Genomic DNA, 13,829 nt, shown 5'->3' on the forward strand with positions numbered 1-13,829 from the left:
CCCTATCTTCCCAATATGAATTATGAACGGGCAATCAATTCTGGACTTGCAACTGATTCATAAATCACAGAAATGAAAAAAGAGTGTAGAAACTGAGAATGCTGAGGCTTTGTAAAGCACTGGTGAGGCCTCACTTGGAGTGTTGTGAGCAGTTTAAAGACCCCTTATCTCAGAAAGGATGAGCTGAAACTGGAGAGGGTTCAGAGGGCGTTCCAGGTTTGAACGGCTTAGCATATGAAGAGGTTTTGATGGATGCACTGTATGCACTGGAATTCAGAAGAATGAGGGGTGACCTTTTTGAAACCTATAAAATGGTTGATATGGTGGATGTGGAGAGGATGTTTCCTGTGGTGGGAGAGTCTAAGACCAGAGGGCACAGCCTCAGAATAGAGGGGTGTCCTTTTAGAATGGAGATGAGAAGGTATTTTTAGGCAGAGTGCTGAATCTGTGGAATTCTTTTCCACACAGGTAGCTGTGGAGGTCGAGTCTTTATGTATATTTAAGGAAGAGGTTGATAGATTCTTGATTGGTCAGGGTGTGAAGGGATACAGGGAGAAGGCAGGAGATTGGGGCAGAAAGAAAAATTGGATCAGCCATGCTGAAATGGCAGAGCTATCTCGATGGGCCAAATGGCCTAATTCTGCTCCTATATCTTATGGTCTTAACCTATGATTTAAATGCTGTTACTACTGGCAATGAAATTTCTACATCAACTAAATGAATGGGGGTAGATTTAAAACTCTCAGTTTGCTCTAATGGAAATTCACAATTCTATACAAAGACACCATGACGTAAAGTATTTTCCTACCCCAAGAGAATGGAAGCCTTAGCTGCCAGCAGTTCCACGGAATTCCAGCTGCTCTAGTTACTCAGTTATTTTCCTCTCATACCTATGGTGATGTTGTAGTCTTATTATAATATTAACCTTACACAGAATAATGAAAGGTCTGGACTTTAGATAACTTGACAGTCAGTATCCATCACCTTGATATTCCTCTCTTCAGCAGATGCAAAACTTGAGCCTAGAACCCTGACTGTATTGATTCCCAATTAAAAATTACCTTTTTGAAATTCTAATCCTTCTGTTCAAATTCCATATGATTTTGTTCCTCACTATTGCTGTAACCTCATCAGAATACTGTGCTAGGAATTCTCAGTACTTTTCCAATCCTGCCTCCCGAGTGTTCCACAATTTAGTTGTTTGCTCTTAAGACTCTGTTCCCTAACGTCTCTGCTTCCCTCCATTGAGAGAATTCTTCAGATTTACCTCTGTGAACACATGAAACAGCTCACTACAGCCACACGGACTATCCTCTACAGTCACACGGATTGCCCTCTACAGCCACACGGACTGCCCTCTACAGTCACACAGACTGCCCACTACAGTCACACAGACCGCTCACTACAGCCACGTAACCTGATTACTACACTCACACAAACTGACTATTACAGTCACATAGGAAAAAAAAGCACACACAAAAAAAATTGGAAACTCTCACCAGACAGTAGCTGTGGAGAAAAAGAATGGATGCTTCAGGTACACACAAGAGATTCTGCAGATGCTGAAAATGTTGACCAATGCACACAAAATGTTGTTATGATGAGATGTCTTGGCCTGAAACGTTGACCGTTTATTCCTTTCCATTGATGCAGCCTGACATGCTAGATCTTTCCAGAATTTTATGGCTGTTTCAGGTAGACCCCTTGCTTTAATCTCTATGCAGTTATTGCCTAATTTAACACTTACATTATTTTCTATCTTTATTTCAGATTTATAGTGCTTTTGAATAAATAGATTGACTTTCCAGTATAGTGCATCAAAGTTGGCCGAGAATACAGAGTGCAGTGGGAAGTGAGGGGGATGTAGCAGTTCTGAGAAGTCCATTGCTCATAGTGAAACAAAAACATGGAAAAATGTGAAGTTAGCACATTGGCAAAGAGAAAGGTAAATCAAATTTTTAAAAAGCCTCATACCTGCTCATTCCCTATGGTGCTGAAATTATTCCCTTTTTTCTATATCTACTCACCTTTCGAGGGACTGGGTGATTTTGTTTTTGGGCGATTCAAAGTAAAAGTCAATTTCCAATTATAGCAGGTCAACAAGAAAGAAAATGGCGGCGTGAATTTTGCTGGTAAACGCCAGAATACTCGGGACCTCACATGCAGTTAAATGCAGACGTCCTGATCTCAGTAACGTTAAGTGCACTCCTCCGCAGCTTGCAAAGTCCAACAGCAGAGAAATGACTCTCGGAATAAGAGTACAGATAAGCTCCCTTTCTGCCCTAATTCTGTGCCAAGAAGGAGGAGAGATGTCTGGGACAATAATCAAGAACAGCTACAGGAGCACTTCTTGGATTTGGAATTGGTGAATAATTTCCCCCTTTGGACCGTCTCTGGAAGTTATGATTTTTAAGAATGATTATTCAAACTTTTCTTTTGGAATGCAGCCTCACTGATGGCTTCTCCTTTCCAACTTGCTCTCTGGTGAGCAGTCCTGCCTGCTTCCTTAAGGATTTCCCACTTGCGATTGGCTGCTTTGATTTTCCCGTTCCTGTTTGAGCAGATATTCGGCCCACCAGTCATATAAACTGATCAACATAAACTTCCCACCACCGTCATGGGAACTGCCCGTACTTGCTGTCCTGTTGGTCTGAGGAGAGGCTCTGAAGTTAGCGCAGGTAGCTCTGAAGTGAGAATTTGTATTTCAAACCATTGCAATGAAACAAAAATTAAAAAAAGATATTAATGATCACTAATTCAAGAGCCTAGACTTGTGTCCACTCTGTTTCTGCCATTTCTCTTCCTAGTCAGGTTGCCTGTCGAATGTTACTGACTGGTATAGTTTTCTGACACCAAACAGAGGAATGCTATTGCTTTTTGAATTAATATTCGTTATACCAAACCAAGTCATGCCAAGGGGATTAGTATGACAGACTCCAGGCGTGTTTTATTCAGAAAGAGAAGCAGGTTATCCTCTCAGACACTTCAGATGGACTGGCAGTCTTTGGGATGTTGCTAGATCTAAACCAAAACTTCAATCTCTTAACTTTCTGTTTACCACACAAAATCAGGCCATTCAGCCAAATAGGTCCTGCCAAACATCCATGACAGACAGGGGCCTCTTCCCTAACTCCAATGAAAACTCCCTTCCTGCTTCACGAGAGGCGAGCTGGCTGGTGGTGCAGTGGCATTTGCACTGTGCTCTGGTGTGAGTGGTCCCGGGTTCAAATCCAGCCAGCTCCTTGCATGCCTTCCATCTGTGTTGGCTTGAGTGTCAAGCTAGCAACTTGGCCTCATAAAACAGACGAACGTTACAGAAACGGTGAGGTTGCTGCCCGATGCACCACTAGGCGCGGGGAGGACTTACCTTCATAAGCAGGTGTAGGTCTGAATGAATGTAGGTCTCTCTCTTCCATCACTCAGTAGAATCATGGCTGACCCTCTTACTCCCGTGTCACTCCTGCACTGACCCATCACCCTGGGTCCTGACCCTCTTACTCCCGTGTCATTCCTGCACTGACCCATCACCCTGGGCTCTGACCCTCTTATTCTTGTGTCATTTCCGCACTAATCAAGAACCTATCAACCTCTGTTTCAAAATACCCAATGACTTGACCTCCACATGGCTAAAGAATTCCATCGATTCACCGCCCTCTGGCTAAAAATCCTCATCTCTTGTGTTCTGGACTGTGCCCTCTTGTCCTAGACTCCCCGACTATAGAAAACATCGTCTCCATGTCCACCTTATCCAGGTCTTTCAATATTCCATAGGCTTCAAAGAAATCTCCCCTCATTCTTCTAAACTCCACTGAGTACAAGCCCAGAGCCATCGACCACTCCTTATACATTAACCCTTTCATTTCTTGAACCCTTCTCATGAACTTCCTCTGATGCCAGCACATCCCTTCTTAAGATAAGGGGCCTAAGACTGCTCACAGTCTGACCAATGCCTCCCAAAGCCTCAGCATTACCTCCCTGATGCTGAATATACTCACATATATCCACCTCCGTGACACCTTCTTCAATTTCTTTTGCAGGTTCAGTTGGAATTTCTGGTAATCGAAATAATGAAAAATTAAAAGTGCATCCATAGCTTGTTCTCTTCCCTCAGAATTAAATTCATATATAAATATGATACACCCATCATTTGCATAAGTAAGGTGTTTGGTGCTGAAGTGATGTGTAATCACCTGTCCTTACTGCCTTAGCTTACATCCGATCCAAGTTCTATTTAAGACAAGGTTAGAGTGAATTTGCATAGTAGGGGAATTAAGGACTATGAGGAAAAGGCAGGTAGGTGGAGATGATTCCATGGTCAGATCAGCCATGATCTTATTGAATAATGGAGCAGGCTCGATGGGCCGGATGGCTGACTCCCGCTCCTGTTTCTTCTGTTCTTCTGTTCTTTTTCTCTCTTTGTCGGGAATAGAGTGCGTAAAATAAAAATAAAATCTACTAGCATGAGATTAAAATCAGTTTAATAGTATTCTGGTGACCTCTGGACATGAGGAAGCGATAGACAAAATGAGAGCCTTTGTCAGCCTGATGTCCATTCTCAAAAACATATTTTTATTGTGGTTTGGTGCAACACACACAAAATGCTGGATGAACTCAGCAAATCAGGCAGCCTCTACGGAGGGAAATAAAGAGTCGACGCTTCGGGCCGAGACCCTTCATCAGGACCGGAAAGGACGAGAGGAGAAGCCAGAATAAAGAGGTGCGGGGAGGGAAAGGAGTACAATCTGGCAGATGATAGGTGAAACATGGTGAGGCGGAAAGGTAGGAGAAAGAGATGACAATTTAATAAAAACTGGAGGCCTTTAATTATATCATTCGATAGGCTTGGCCAGTTTACCCTGGAGTGAAGAAGGCTGATTGGATGACCTAAAGGAGAGCATAAAACATCCCGTTTCTTATACTCCTCAAGTAGCTTATGTGTTCCTGCTGCTTATATCTGCTCTGCACTTCCTTTTTGCTTAACCAGGGCCTCAACATACCTTAAAAAAACCAAAATTCCCTAAACCTGCTATCCTTGCCTTTTATTCTGACAGGAACATACAAGCTCTGTTCTCTCAAATGGTCACTTCTGACGGCCTCCCACTTACCAAATACAACTTTGCCAGAAAACAACCTGTCCCAATCCACTTTTGCCAAATCCTTTCTGATACCATCAAAATTGGCCTTTGTTCAATTCAGAACCTCATCTTGAAGACCAGATCTACCCTTTTCCTTAATTACTTCGAAACTAATGGCATTATGACCACTTGACGCAGAGTTTAAAGTTCAAAGTAAATTTATTATCAAGGTATATAGGTTCATTTTCTCATAGGCATAATCAATAAATCCATAATAGAATAACAATAATAGAATCAATGAAAGACTGCACCAACTTCAGCATTCAACCAGTGCGCAAAAGATAACAAATTGTGCAAATACAAGAAGAAAGAAATTATAATAATAGATAAATAAACAATAAATATCATAAACATGAGATGAAGAGTCCTTGAAAGAGGGTTCATAAATTGGAATATTTCAATGATGGGGCAATTGAAGTTGAGTGAAGTTATCCTCTTCGGTTCAAGGGCATGAGGGTGAGGAGTACCTGAACCTGGTGGTGTGAGTCCTGAGGCTCTTGTACCTTCTTCCTGATGGCAGCAGCAAGAAGAGAGCATGTCCTGGGTGGGGTGGGGGTCACTGATGATGGATGCTGCTTTCCTGTGACAACATTTCGTGTAGATGTGCTCAAAGGTGGGTAAGTCTTTACCTGTGAACTGTGGACCGGGAGGTATCCACTACTTTTTTGTAGGATTTTCCATTCAAAGGCATTGGTGTTTCCATACCAGGCCGTGATGCAGCCAGTCAATATACTCTCCACAACACATCTACAGAAGTTTGTCAAAGTTTTAAATATCATGCCGAATTTTCGCAAACTCCTAAGGATGTAGAGATCCTACCATGCTTTCTTCAGAATTGCACTTACGTGCTGGACCCAGAGCAAGTATTCTGAAATAATAACACCGAGGAATTTCAAGTTGCTGACCCTCTCTACCTCTGATTCTCCAGTGAGGACAAGCTGATGGACCTCTGGTTTCCTCCTCCTGAAGTCAATAATGAGCTCCTTGGCCTTGCTGACGTTGAGTAAGAGGTTGTTGTGGCATCATTCAGCCAGATTTTCAGATTTTATATACTGGCTCATCACCACCTTTGATTCGACCTACGACAGTGGTGTCGTCAGCAAACTCGAAAATGGCGTTGGAGCTGTGCTTAGCCACCCAGTCATAATTACAAAGCGAGTTGAGCAGGGGGCTAAGCTCACAGGCTGTGGTGCACCTGTGCTTATTGAGATTGTGGAGGAGATGTTGCCACCAATCTGAACTGTGGTCTGCAAGTGAGGAAACTGAGGATCCAGACGCACAAAGAGGTATTGAGGCAATAGTTGGAGGATGATGGTATTGAATGCTAAGCTGTAATCAATAAAGAGCATCCTGGTGTATGTCTCTTTGCTGTCTAGATGTTCCATGGTGAGTGAAAAGCCAGTGCTATGGAACTGCTGTGCCAGTCGGCAAATTGGAGCAGATCTAAGTTGCTTCTCAGTCAGGAGTTGATGTTTCATCAGCAGCCTCTCAAAACACTTCATCACTGTGGATGCAAGTGCTACTGGGCGATGGTCATAGAGGTAGGCCACCATGCTCTTCTTGTAACTGAAGCCCGTGTGGAGCAGGTGGGTTTCTCAGACTGCTGAAGCGAGAGGTTAAAGATCTCAGTGAGCGCTCCAATCAGCACGGGGTTTTAGTTCTTGGCCAGGTACCTCATCTGGGCCGGATGCTTCTCATGGGCTCACTCCCCCCCCCCCCCCCCCCCCCCGAAGGGTGCTGGCATGTCACCCTCAAGAAGCTCAGATCACAGAATCGTCGTGGTCTGTGGGAGTTCGTGATGGTCAAAGTGAGCATAGAAGGCACTGAGCTCATCTGGAAATGAAGTCCTGTTGTCACCTATATTGCTTGATGTATAGGTGATGGAATTGAAGCCCTGCCACAACTGTCGAGCATCCTTCATTGATTCAAGTTGTCCATGAGATGATTGCTGGAGATCATACCTGGACCTCTTGTAACTTTCTTCGTCACCAGACTTGAATGCCTCTGACCTGGCCCTCAGCAGACTGGGGATCTCATTGTTCATGCAGGGCTTCTGATTGGGGAACACTCTGAATGATTTTGAGGGGACAGACTCATTTACAACTGTTTTAATAAAGTCAGTGACAGCCATTCAGATCCACAGACGAATCCTTGAGCACAACTCAGTCCACTGACTTGAAGCAATCCCACAGCCGGTTCTCTCTCTCCCGCGATCACCTCCTTGTTCTAATCTCTGGAACCTTTGCCCTTTAGCCTCTGCTGGTGTGCAGGTAGAAGGACAGTGAAGTGATTGGCTTTACTGAAATATGGTCTGGGCATGGAATGACAGGCATTCCTTCTCTTAATGTAACAGTGTGCTGGAACCTCTGGTGCTATTGATTATAGCCTGATGGGCAGGGTTTTCTTCAAACAGGCCTATGATGAACTGTGTGTCGCTTGATTATAATCGGCCGCTGGTGGCATGTAAACTGCGGTCAGGATTATGGAGGGGAACTCCCTAGATAACTAGAATGAACCGCATTTGATTGTTCGGTGTTCAAGGTCGGGGGGTCAGGGTAAGTCAAAACCGCCACATTGGAGCGCCACTGAGAGTTTATTATGAAACACACACCTTCCACCTTTTGTCCTTTCTGAATTAGTTCAGTCCATCCTGTAAATCGAGAAGCCTTCCTGTCTGATCGCTGTATCTGGTGTGCTGGGAGGAAGCCACATCTTGCTCATGCAAGTGTTCCCCATCCTCTCGTTGGCTAATAGGTGATCTAGTGTCGCACTCTCTCTCTAGTTGGGACTTCTACGTACTGATGAAGGAAACTTTCCTGAACACATTTGACAAACTCTATCCCATCCAGTCCTTTTTCAATATGTGGACTGTCAAAATCACCTCCTATCACGACCTTATATTTCTCGCAACAGTCTGTGCGCTCCCTACAGATTTGGACCCCTTAATCCCACGGTCTATTGTATGTAGGCTTAACAACATCTTTCTCCACAACCACTCCACTGTCTGCTCTGGTGTTCTGGTTCCCATCGTCCTGCAACTCTAGTTAAACCTCATGATGCAGCACCAGCAAACCTTCCTGCTAGGATGTTAGACCTCCTCCAGTTCAGGTGCAAACCATCTCTTCCATACAGGTCCCACATTCCCTGAAAGAAGGCCTAATGATCCAAAAACCTGAAGCCCTCTCTCCTGCATTAACTCCTTAGCCACATGTTAAATTGTATGATCGTCTTATTTCTGCCCTCCCTAGCACATGACATAGGTAGCAATCCTGAGATCACAACCCTGGGGGTCCCTTCATTTAACTTAGCACTTAGCCCCCCCGAACTCACATTGTAGGACCTAATTTCCGATCGTATGCATGTAATTGGTACCAACATGTACCACAACCTTTGGCTGCTCACCCTCCCACTTAAGAATGATGTTGATTTTGCTCAAGAGATCTCTGACCCTGGCAACCAAGAGGCAACAAACCATCCAGGAATCTCATTCTCATCCATAGAACCTCCTTTCTGTTCCCCTCATCAATGAATCCTCTCTCACTACAGCTTGCCTCTTCTCCCCCCCCCCCCCCACTTCCTTTCTCAGTCACAGAGCCAGAGACATGCCCACTGTGGCTTTTCCCTGCTAGGTCATTCTTCCCTCCCCCCCCCCCCACAAAGCTTGCGCCTCTGCTCGCTGAAGCCCCGATGAGCCGAAGCCTCAACTCGCCACTCGAACACTGGTCCACTCACACCTCGGCCGCTCTGCTTAAACCTAACTTCTCTTTAATGGTCCTTGCCAAGTGCCTAATTACACGGAATCCACTGTCTCCTCAGGAACTGTGCAACTGCCCTTGCTTGCTTCTTTTAAACGCTCTCTCTCTCGCTACGCGATCCACTAACTCCTCGGGATGGAGGTGCTCAAAATGCGCTGACTGCCCCCGCTTGCTTCCTTCAAACCTCCTCTCCCTCTCTGCCATCCCATGATTCCTCGGGACTGTGGCGTGCAAAAGAGGACAAAGGTCATGAAAGGCTCACTTCTTAAATGAAGGGCGGTGACCAGATATGGAGAAACGTGAAGTTAGCAGGTTGGTAAGGAGAAAGAAAAATCATCTCACAATCGCTCGTGTGTGATCTCCTGCTGTAACTTTAACAACTCTCCGCTGCAGTCTGTGAGGTCCAGCAGGAGAGAAATGATTCACTGAGTAAGAGTACAGATAAGCTCCCTATCTGCCTTCCAGTTCTGTGCCAGAAAGAAGGAGACATGTCTGGGACATTAATCACAAACAACTACAGCAACGCCTCTTGGATTTGGAATTGGCCAATAATTCCCCACTTTGGACCATTCATTTCAGGAAGTTACGATTTTAATAACTTGATTATTCATTCTTCTCTTTTCGGAATGCAACTTTGTTCATGCCCTCTCCTTTCCAACTTGCTCTCTGCCTGTTTCCTTAAGGATGTCCCATTTGTGACTTGCTGCTTTGATTTTTCAGTTTGAGCACATTTCCCTCTCCGCAAGTGGTTTTGGAGAGACGTTGGTGAATTATTTTCCACCTTCTCTCAACGAAAACCTTCCCTTGGTGTTAGCAAATGATTTCAGGTCCCCAAATAGTCCTTCCAGATGAGGCAACACTTCACCTGGGAATCTGTAGGAGTTATCTACTGTATCCGGTGCTCCTGGTGTGCCTCCTGTATGTCGGTGAGACCCAATGTAGATTGGGAGACCGTTTCACCGAGCACCGATACTCCGTCCACCAGGAAAAGCGTGATCTCCCAGTGGCCATCCTTTTCAATTCTATTTCCCATTCCCATATGTCAGTAGCCTCCTCTGCTGCTGTGATGAAGCCACACTCAGGTTGGAGGAGCTACACATTTTATTCCGTCTGGGACTCCAACCTGATTTCTCAAACTTCTGGTAAATCCCCCCTCTTCACCGTTCCCCATTCCTGTTTCCCTCTCTCATCTTTTTCCTTCCCTGCCCATCACTCTCCCTCTGGTGCTCCTCGCCCTCCCCTTTCTTCCAGTGTTCTACCCTCTCCTATCAGATTCCACCTCCTCTAGCTCTTTCACGAGGAAATCTGCAGATGCTGGAAATTAAAACAACACACACAAAATGCTGGTGGACGAAGGGGTTCGGCCTGAAATGTCGACAGTGCTTCTCCTTATAGATGCTGCCTGGCCTGCTGTGTTCCACCAACATTTTGTGTGTGTTGTTCCTCTAGCTCTTTATCTCTTTCACCAATCAACTTCCCAGCTTTTTTTTACTTCACACCCTCCCCCTCACCCGGTCCCACCTATCACCTACCACTTTTCCCTCCCCCTCCTCCCATCTTCTTACTCTGATGAAGATGAAGGGCCTCGGCCTGAACCATCACCGGTTTATTCCTTTCCGTAGACGCTGCCTGGCCTGCTGAGTCCCTCCAGCATTTTGGATTTCCAGCACCTGCAGATTTTCTCTTGTCAGTGGTTGGTCATTTACTGGTTCTGGAGGCTGAGATGATGTCACTAGTCACCATAGGGTTGCTAGGCAGGTCTTCTGCACCCAGGAAACGTAAGTCTAGTGCAGAATTTAGACAGCTGAAGAGGAGACAGTTCTGATACATTCATGCATTTCTGTTAGTGTTTATTACAAAGATGTTGGAATGTCACAGCAAATAAGTCTCGGTCTGTTTGTAGCAAACCATAACTAGGATTTTGCACAAGTTGGTCTCCTAATAAAATATTTCTCCCTTAGAATGAGTGCCACACAGGGTCACCATATAGACCAAACAGCAAAATACTACAGATTTTGGAAATCCAAAATAAAAACAATTGCTTCAAATAATCAGTAGGTAGGGCAGCGTGGGAGGAAAGAGAAGCAGAGTTACATTTTCAATATTTCCTGAAAGAGTTAACTGTTTCTGTCTCCACAACTTAACCCCCAGGTGAGTGTTTCTTTGAGAGTCCGAGCAGTTTTCTTCCTGAACTGCTATACAGTTTAAATATTTCAGCCTAAGGCGTTTTCCTTATAGAGAAACCCGAGCCTGAATTTCACAGGCGGGCCTATGAATTGTGATGCGGTAAGTCATCATTCAAACATAATAGATGACTCTGCTGGGGTTTGAGTTGTAGGAGAGCACGGATAGGATGTCACTGTTTCCCTGCAGTGAAAGAGGATGAGACGTGACCCTTTGGAAGTTTCTGAAGTCAGGAAGGATGTGAATAAGGTGGATGGTCACGGGCTTTATCTCAGAGTAAGGAACTAGAACTAGAAGCCATAGGTTTAGGCTGAGAGGGGAAAGGATTGAAGGGGACATGAAGGGCTAATTCTGTTTCATTCATTTACGGGACGTGGGTGTCGCCAGCTAAGCCAACATTTATTGCCCATCCCTAGTTGCCCTTGAGAAGGTGGTGATGAGCTGCCATCTTGAACCGCTGCAGTCCCTGAGGTGTAGGTACACCCACAGCGCTGATGGGAGGGAATTCCATGATTTTGACCCAGCGACAGTGAGGGGAGGGTGATATGTTTCCAAGTCAGGATGGTGAGAGACCTGGGGGGGGGGGGGGGGTGGATTTGCAAGTGGTGGTGTTCCCAGGTATCTGCTGTTCTCATCCTTCTAGATGGTAGTGGTCGTGGGTCTGGAAGGTGCTGCCTTAGGAACTTTGGTGTGTTCTGTCACACAGGGGGTGGTGAGTACATGCAGCGACCCACCAGAGGGGGCATTTGCATAAGAAAGGTTTGGAGCAGGGGTTCCCAATCTGGGGTCCACGGACCCCTTGCTTAATGGTACTGGTCCATGGCATAAAAAAGGTTGCGAACCTCTGGTTTAGAGGGCATAGGAGAGGGTCCAAAGATTTATAAGGATGGTTCTGGGAATGAAATGGTTAATGTATGAGGAACGTTTGATGGCTCTGCCTGTACTTACTACAGATCGGAAGAGTGGGGGGAATCTCACTGAAACCTACGAAAGGTGTAGATAGAGTGTACATGGGGAGGATGTTTCCAACAGTGAGAGAGTCTAGGACCGGAGTGAATAGCCTTTGAATAGAAGGATAACCCTTTGACATAGAGGTGAGGAGGAATTTCTTTAGCCAGAGGGTGGTGAATTTGTGAAGGCAAAGCCACTGAGAATGTTTAAAAAGGAGGTTGACAGGTTCCTGATTAGTTACGGCATCAAAGGTTACGAGAGGGCAGGAGAATGGGGTTGAGAGGGATAATATATCAGCCATGATCAAATGGACGAGCAGACTCAATGGGCTAATTTTCCTCCTGTGCCTGATGGTTTTATGATCAAGTGCCGGCAGGTGAGACCAACTCACGAAGGTCCTTTGGTCAGTATGGACGAGCTAGGCCAAAGAGCCTGTTTCTGTGTGGGCACGGTAAACTAACAGGCACAATGTGTGCACCGCAGTGCCCTTTGCATCCTGACCAGCAGAGAAGTCAGTGAGATGCTGTAATCCATCAGAGCACAGGATATGAATGAAAGCGGAGTGACCTTAGACATGCACAGGGGCCATGAGGGGGGTGAGCAAACAAAGGCAAGAAAATGTTAAACTCAGCGTGAGCCAAAATTCAACAAGGCATTACTGCGTGACCGAACAGGACTTGAAAGGAAGCAGCTTCTTAATTTAGAAACAAAGGAAGAATGAAAATACGAATAACTGACAACACAGAGTGAACGGAGAGGGGGAGATGAGTGGTCTCCTTTCTGCCGAGGAGTGTGACAGGGTGTTGGAAATATGACCTTATGCCTCATGTCAAACCTTAGCATTCGCTACGAACTGTTTCATAGCAAACCAAAATACATTTTCACTAAACCAACTCAAAAAGTACTCTGCTGGGGGGAACTCAGCCTCTGAATTTTCACAGAGACCCTAAAAGACCTGCGGAGAGTTGTGGACGTAACTCAGCACATCACAGGAAGCACCCTCCTCTCTGTGGGCTCTGTCCATTTTCACTATGCAAAAGGCAGCCAGCGTAAACAAAGACCCTCCCCCAAGATATTCCCTCTTCCTCCCTCCCCAAGGGGGAGAAAATACAAAAGTCTGAAAGACCGTACCACCAGGCTCACTGATAGCTTCTAGTCGCTGTTTTCAAACTCTTGAACCTCCTGTATGTTACCACAGATTCTTAGCCTGACAGTCTACCTCGATATGATCTTGCACTTTATTGTTGACCCACACTGCACTCTTTCTGGTAGCGTTTACACTTTACTCTGCATTATTATTGTTCTACCTTGCTCCAGCTCAATGCACCGGAATGATTTACTCAGTATAATAGTACCCAGGTGGTGCTGTAACCTATGCCACCGTACCAGCCCGGTGCGGAGAGTTTACCCAGCAACTGGCTTTGGTATCTTCTTCTGGGGTTGCCCCTTGGCTTCCACACCTGTTCTGAGGAGAGGACAAATTCTCTAAAAACCCAACTAATGAATGTGGCTTTGTGTATGGGAGGTCAAGCCTAATCAACCTTTCAGAGTTTTTCAAGGCGGTTACCTGGAAAGTTAATGAAGTCAAGGCGGTTACCTGGAAAGTTGATGAAGTCAAGGCGGTGGCTGTTGTCTACGTGGACTTTCGCAAGGGCTTTGACAAAATCCTGCATGGGAGGCTGGTCAGGGAGGGTTCAGTCAGTCAGCGTTCAGGATGAGGTAGTAAACTGGATTGGACATTGGCTTCGCAGGAGAAGCCAGAGAGAGCTAGTGGATGGCTGCCTCTCCCACTGGAGACCTGTGA

General features: G+C 45.5%; 1 protein-coding gene across 1 annotated transcript in view; it reads right to left on the minus strand.

Annotated features, from left to right (window-relative positions):
- The window catches only part of LOC140733656 (inactive carboxypeptidase-like protein X2), a 117,570-nt gene that overhangs the window by 95,162 nt on the left and 8,579 nt on the right, over window positions 1-13,829 (minus strand). Inside the window, exon 3 of the mRNA XM_073057283.1 lies at window positions 3,996-4,052. Coding sequence (XP_072913384.1) covers window positions 3,996-4,052 — 57 coding nt within the window. The remainder of the gene's footprint in view (window positions 1-3,995; window positions 4,053-13,829) is intronic.

The sequence above is a fragment of the Hemitrygon akajei genome, chromosome 1, assembly GCF_048418815.1.
Source record: "Hemitrygon akajei chromosome 1, sHemAka1.3, whole genome shotgun sequence".
Classification (NCBI taxonomy): Eukaryota; Metazoa; Chordata; class Chondrichthyes; order Myliobatiformes; family Dasyatidae; genus Hemitrygon; species Hemitrygon akajei.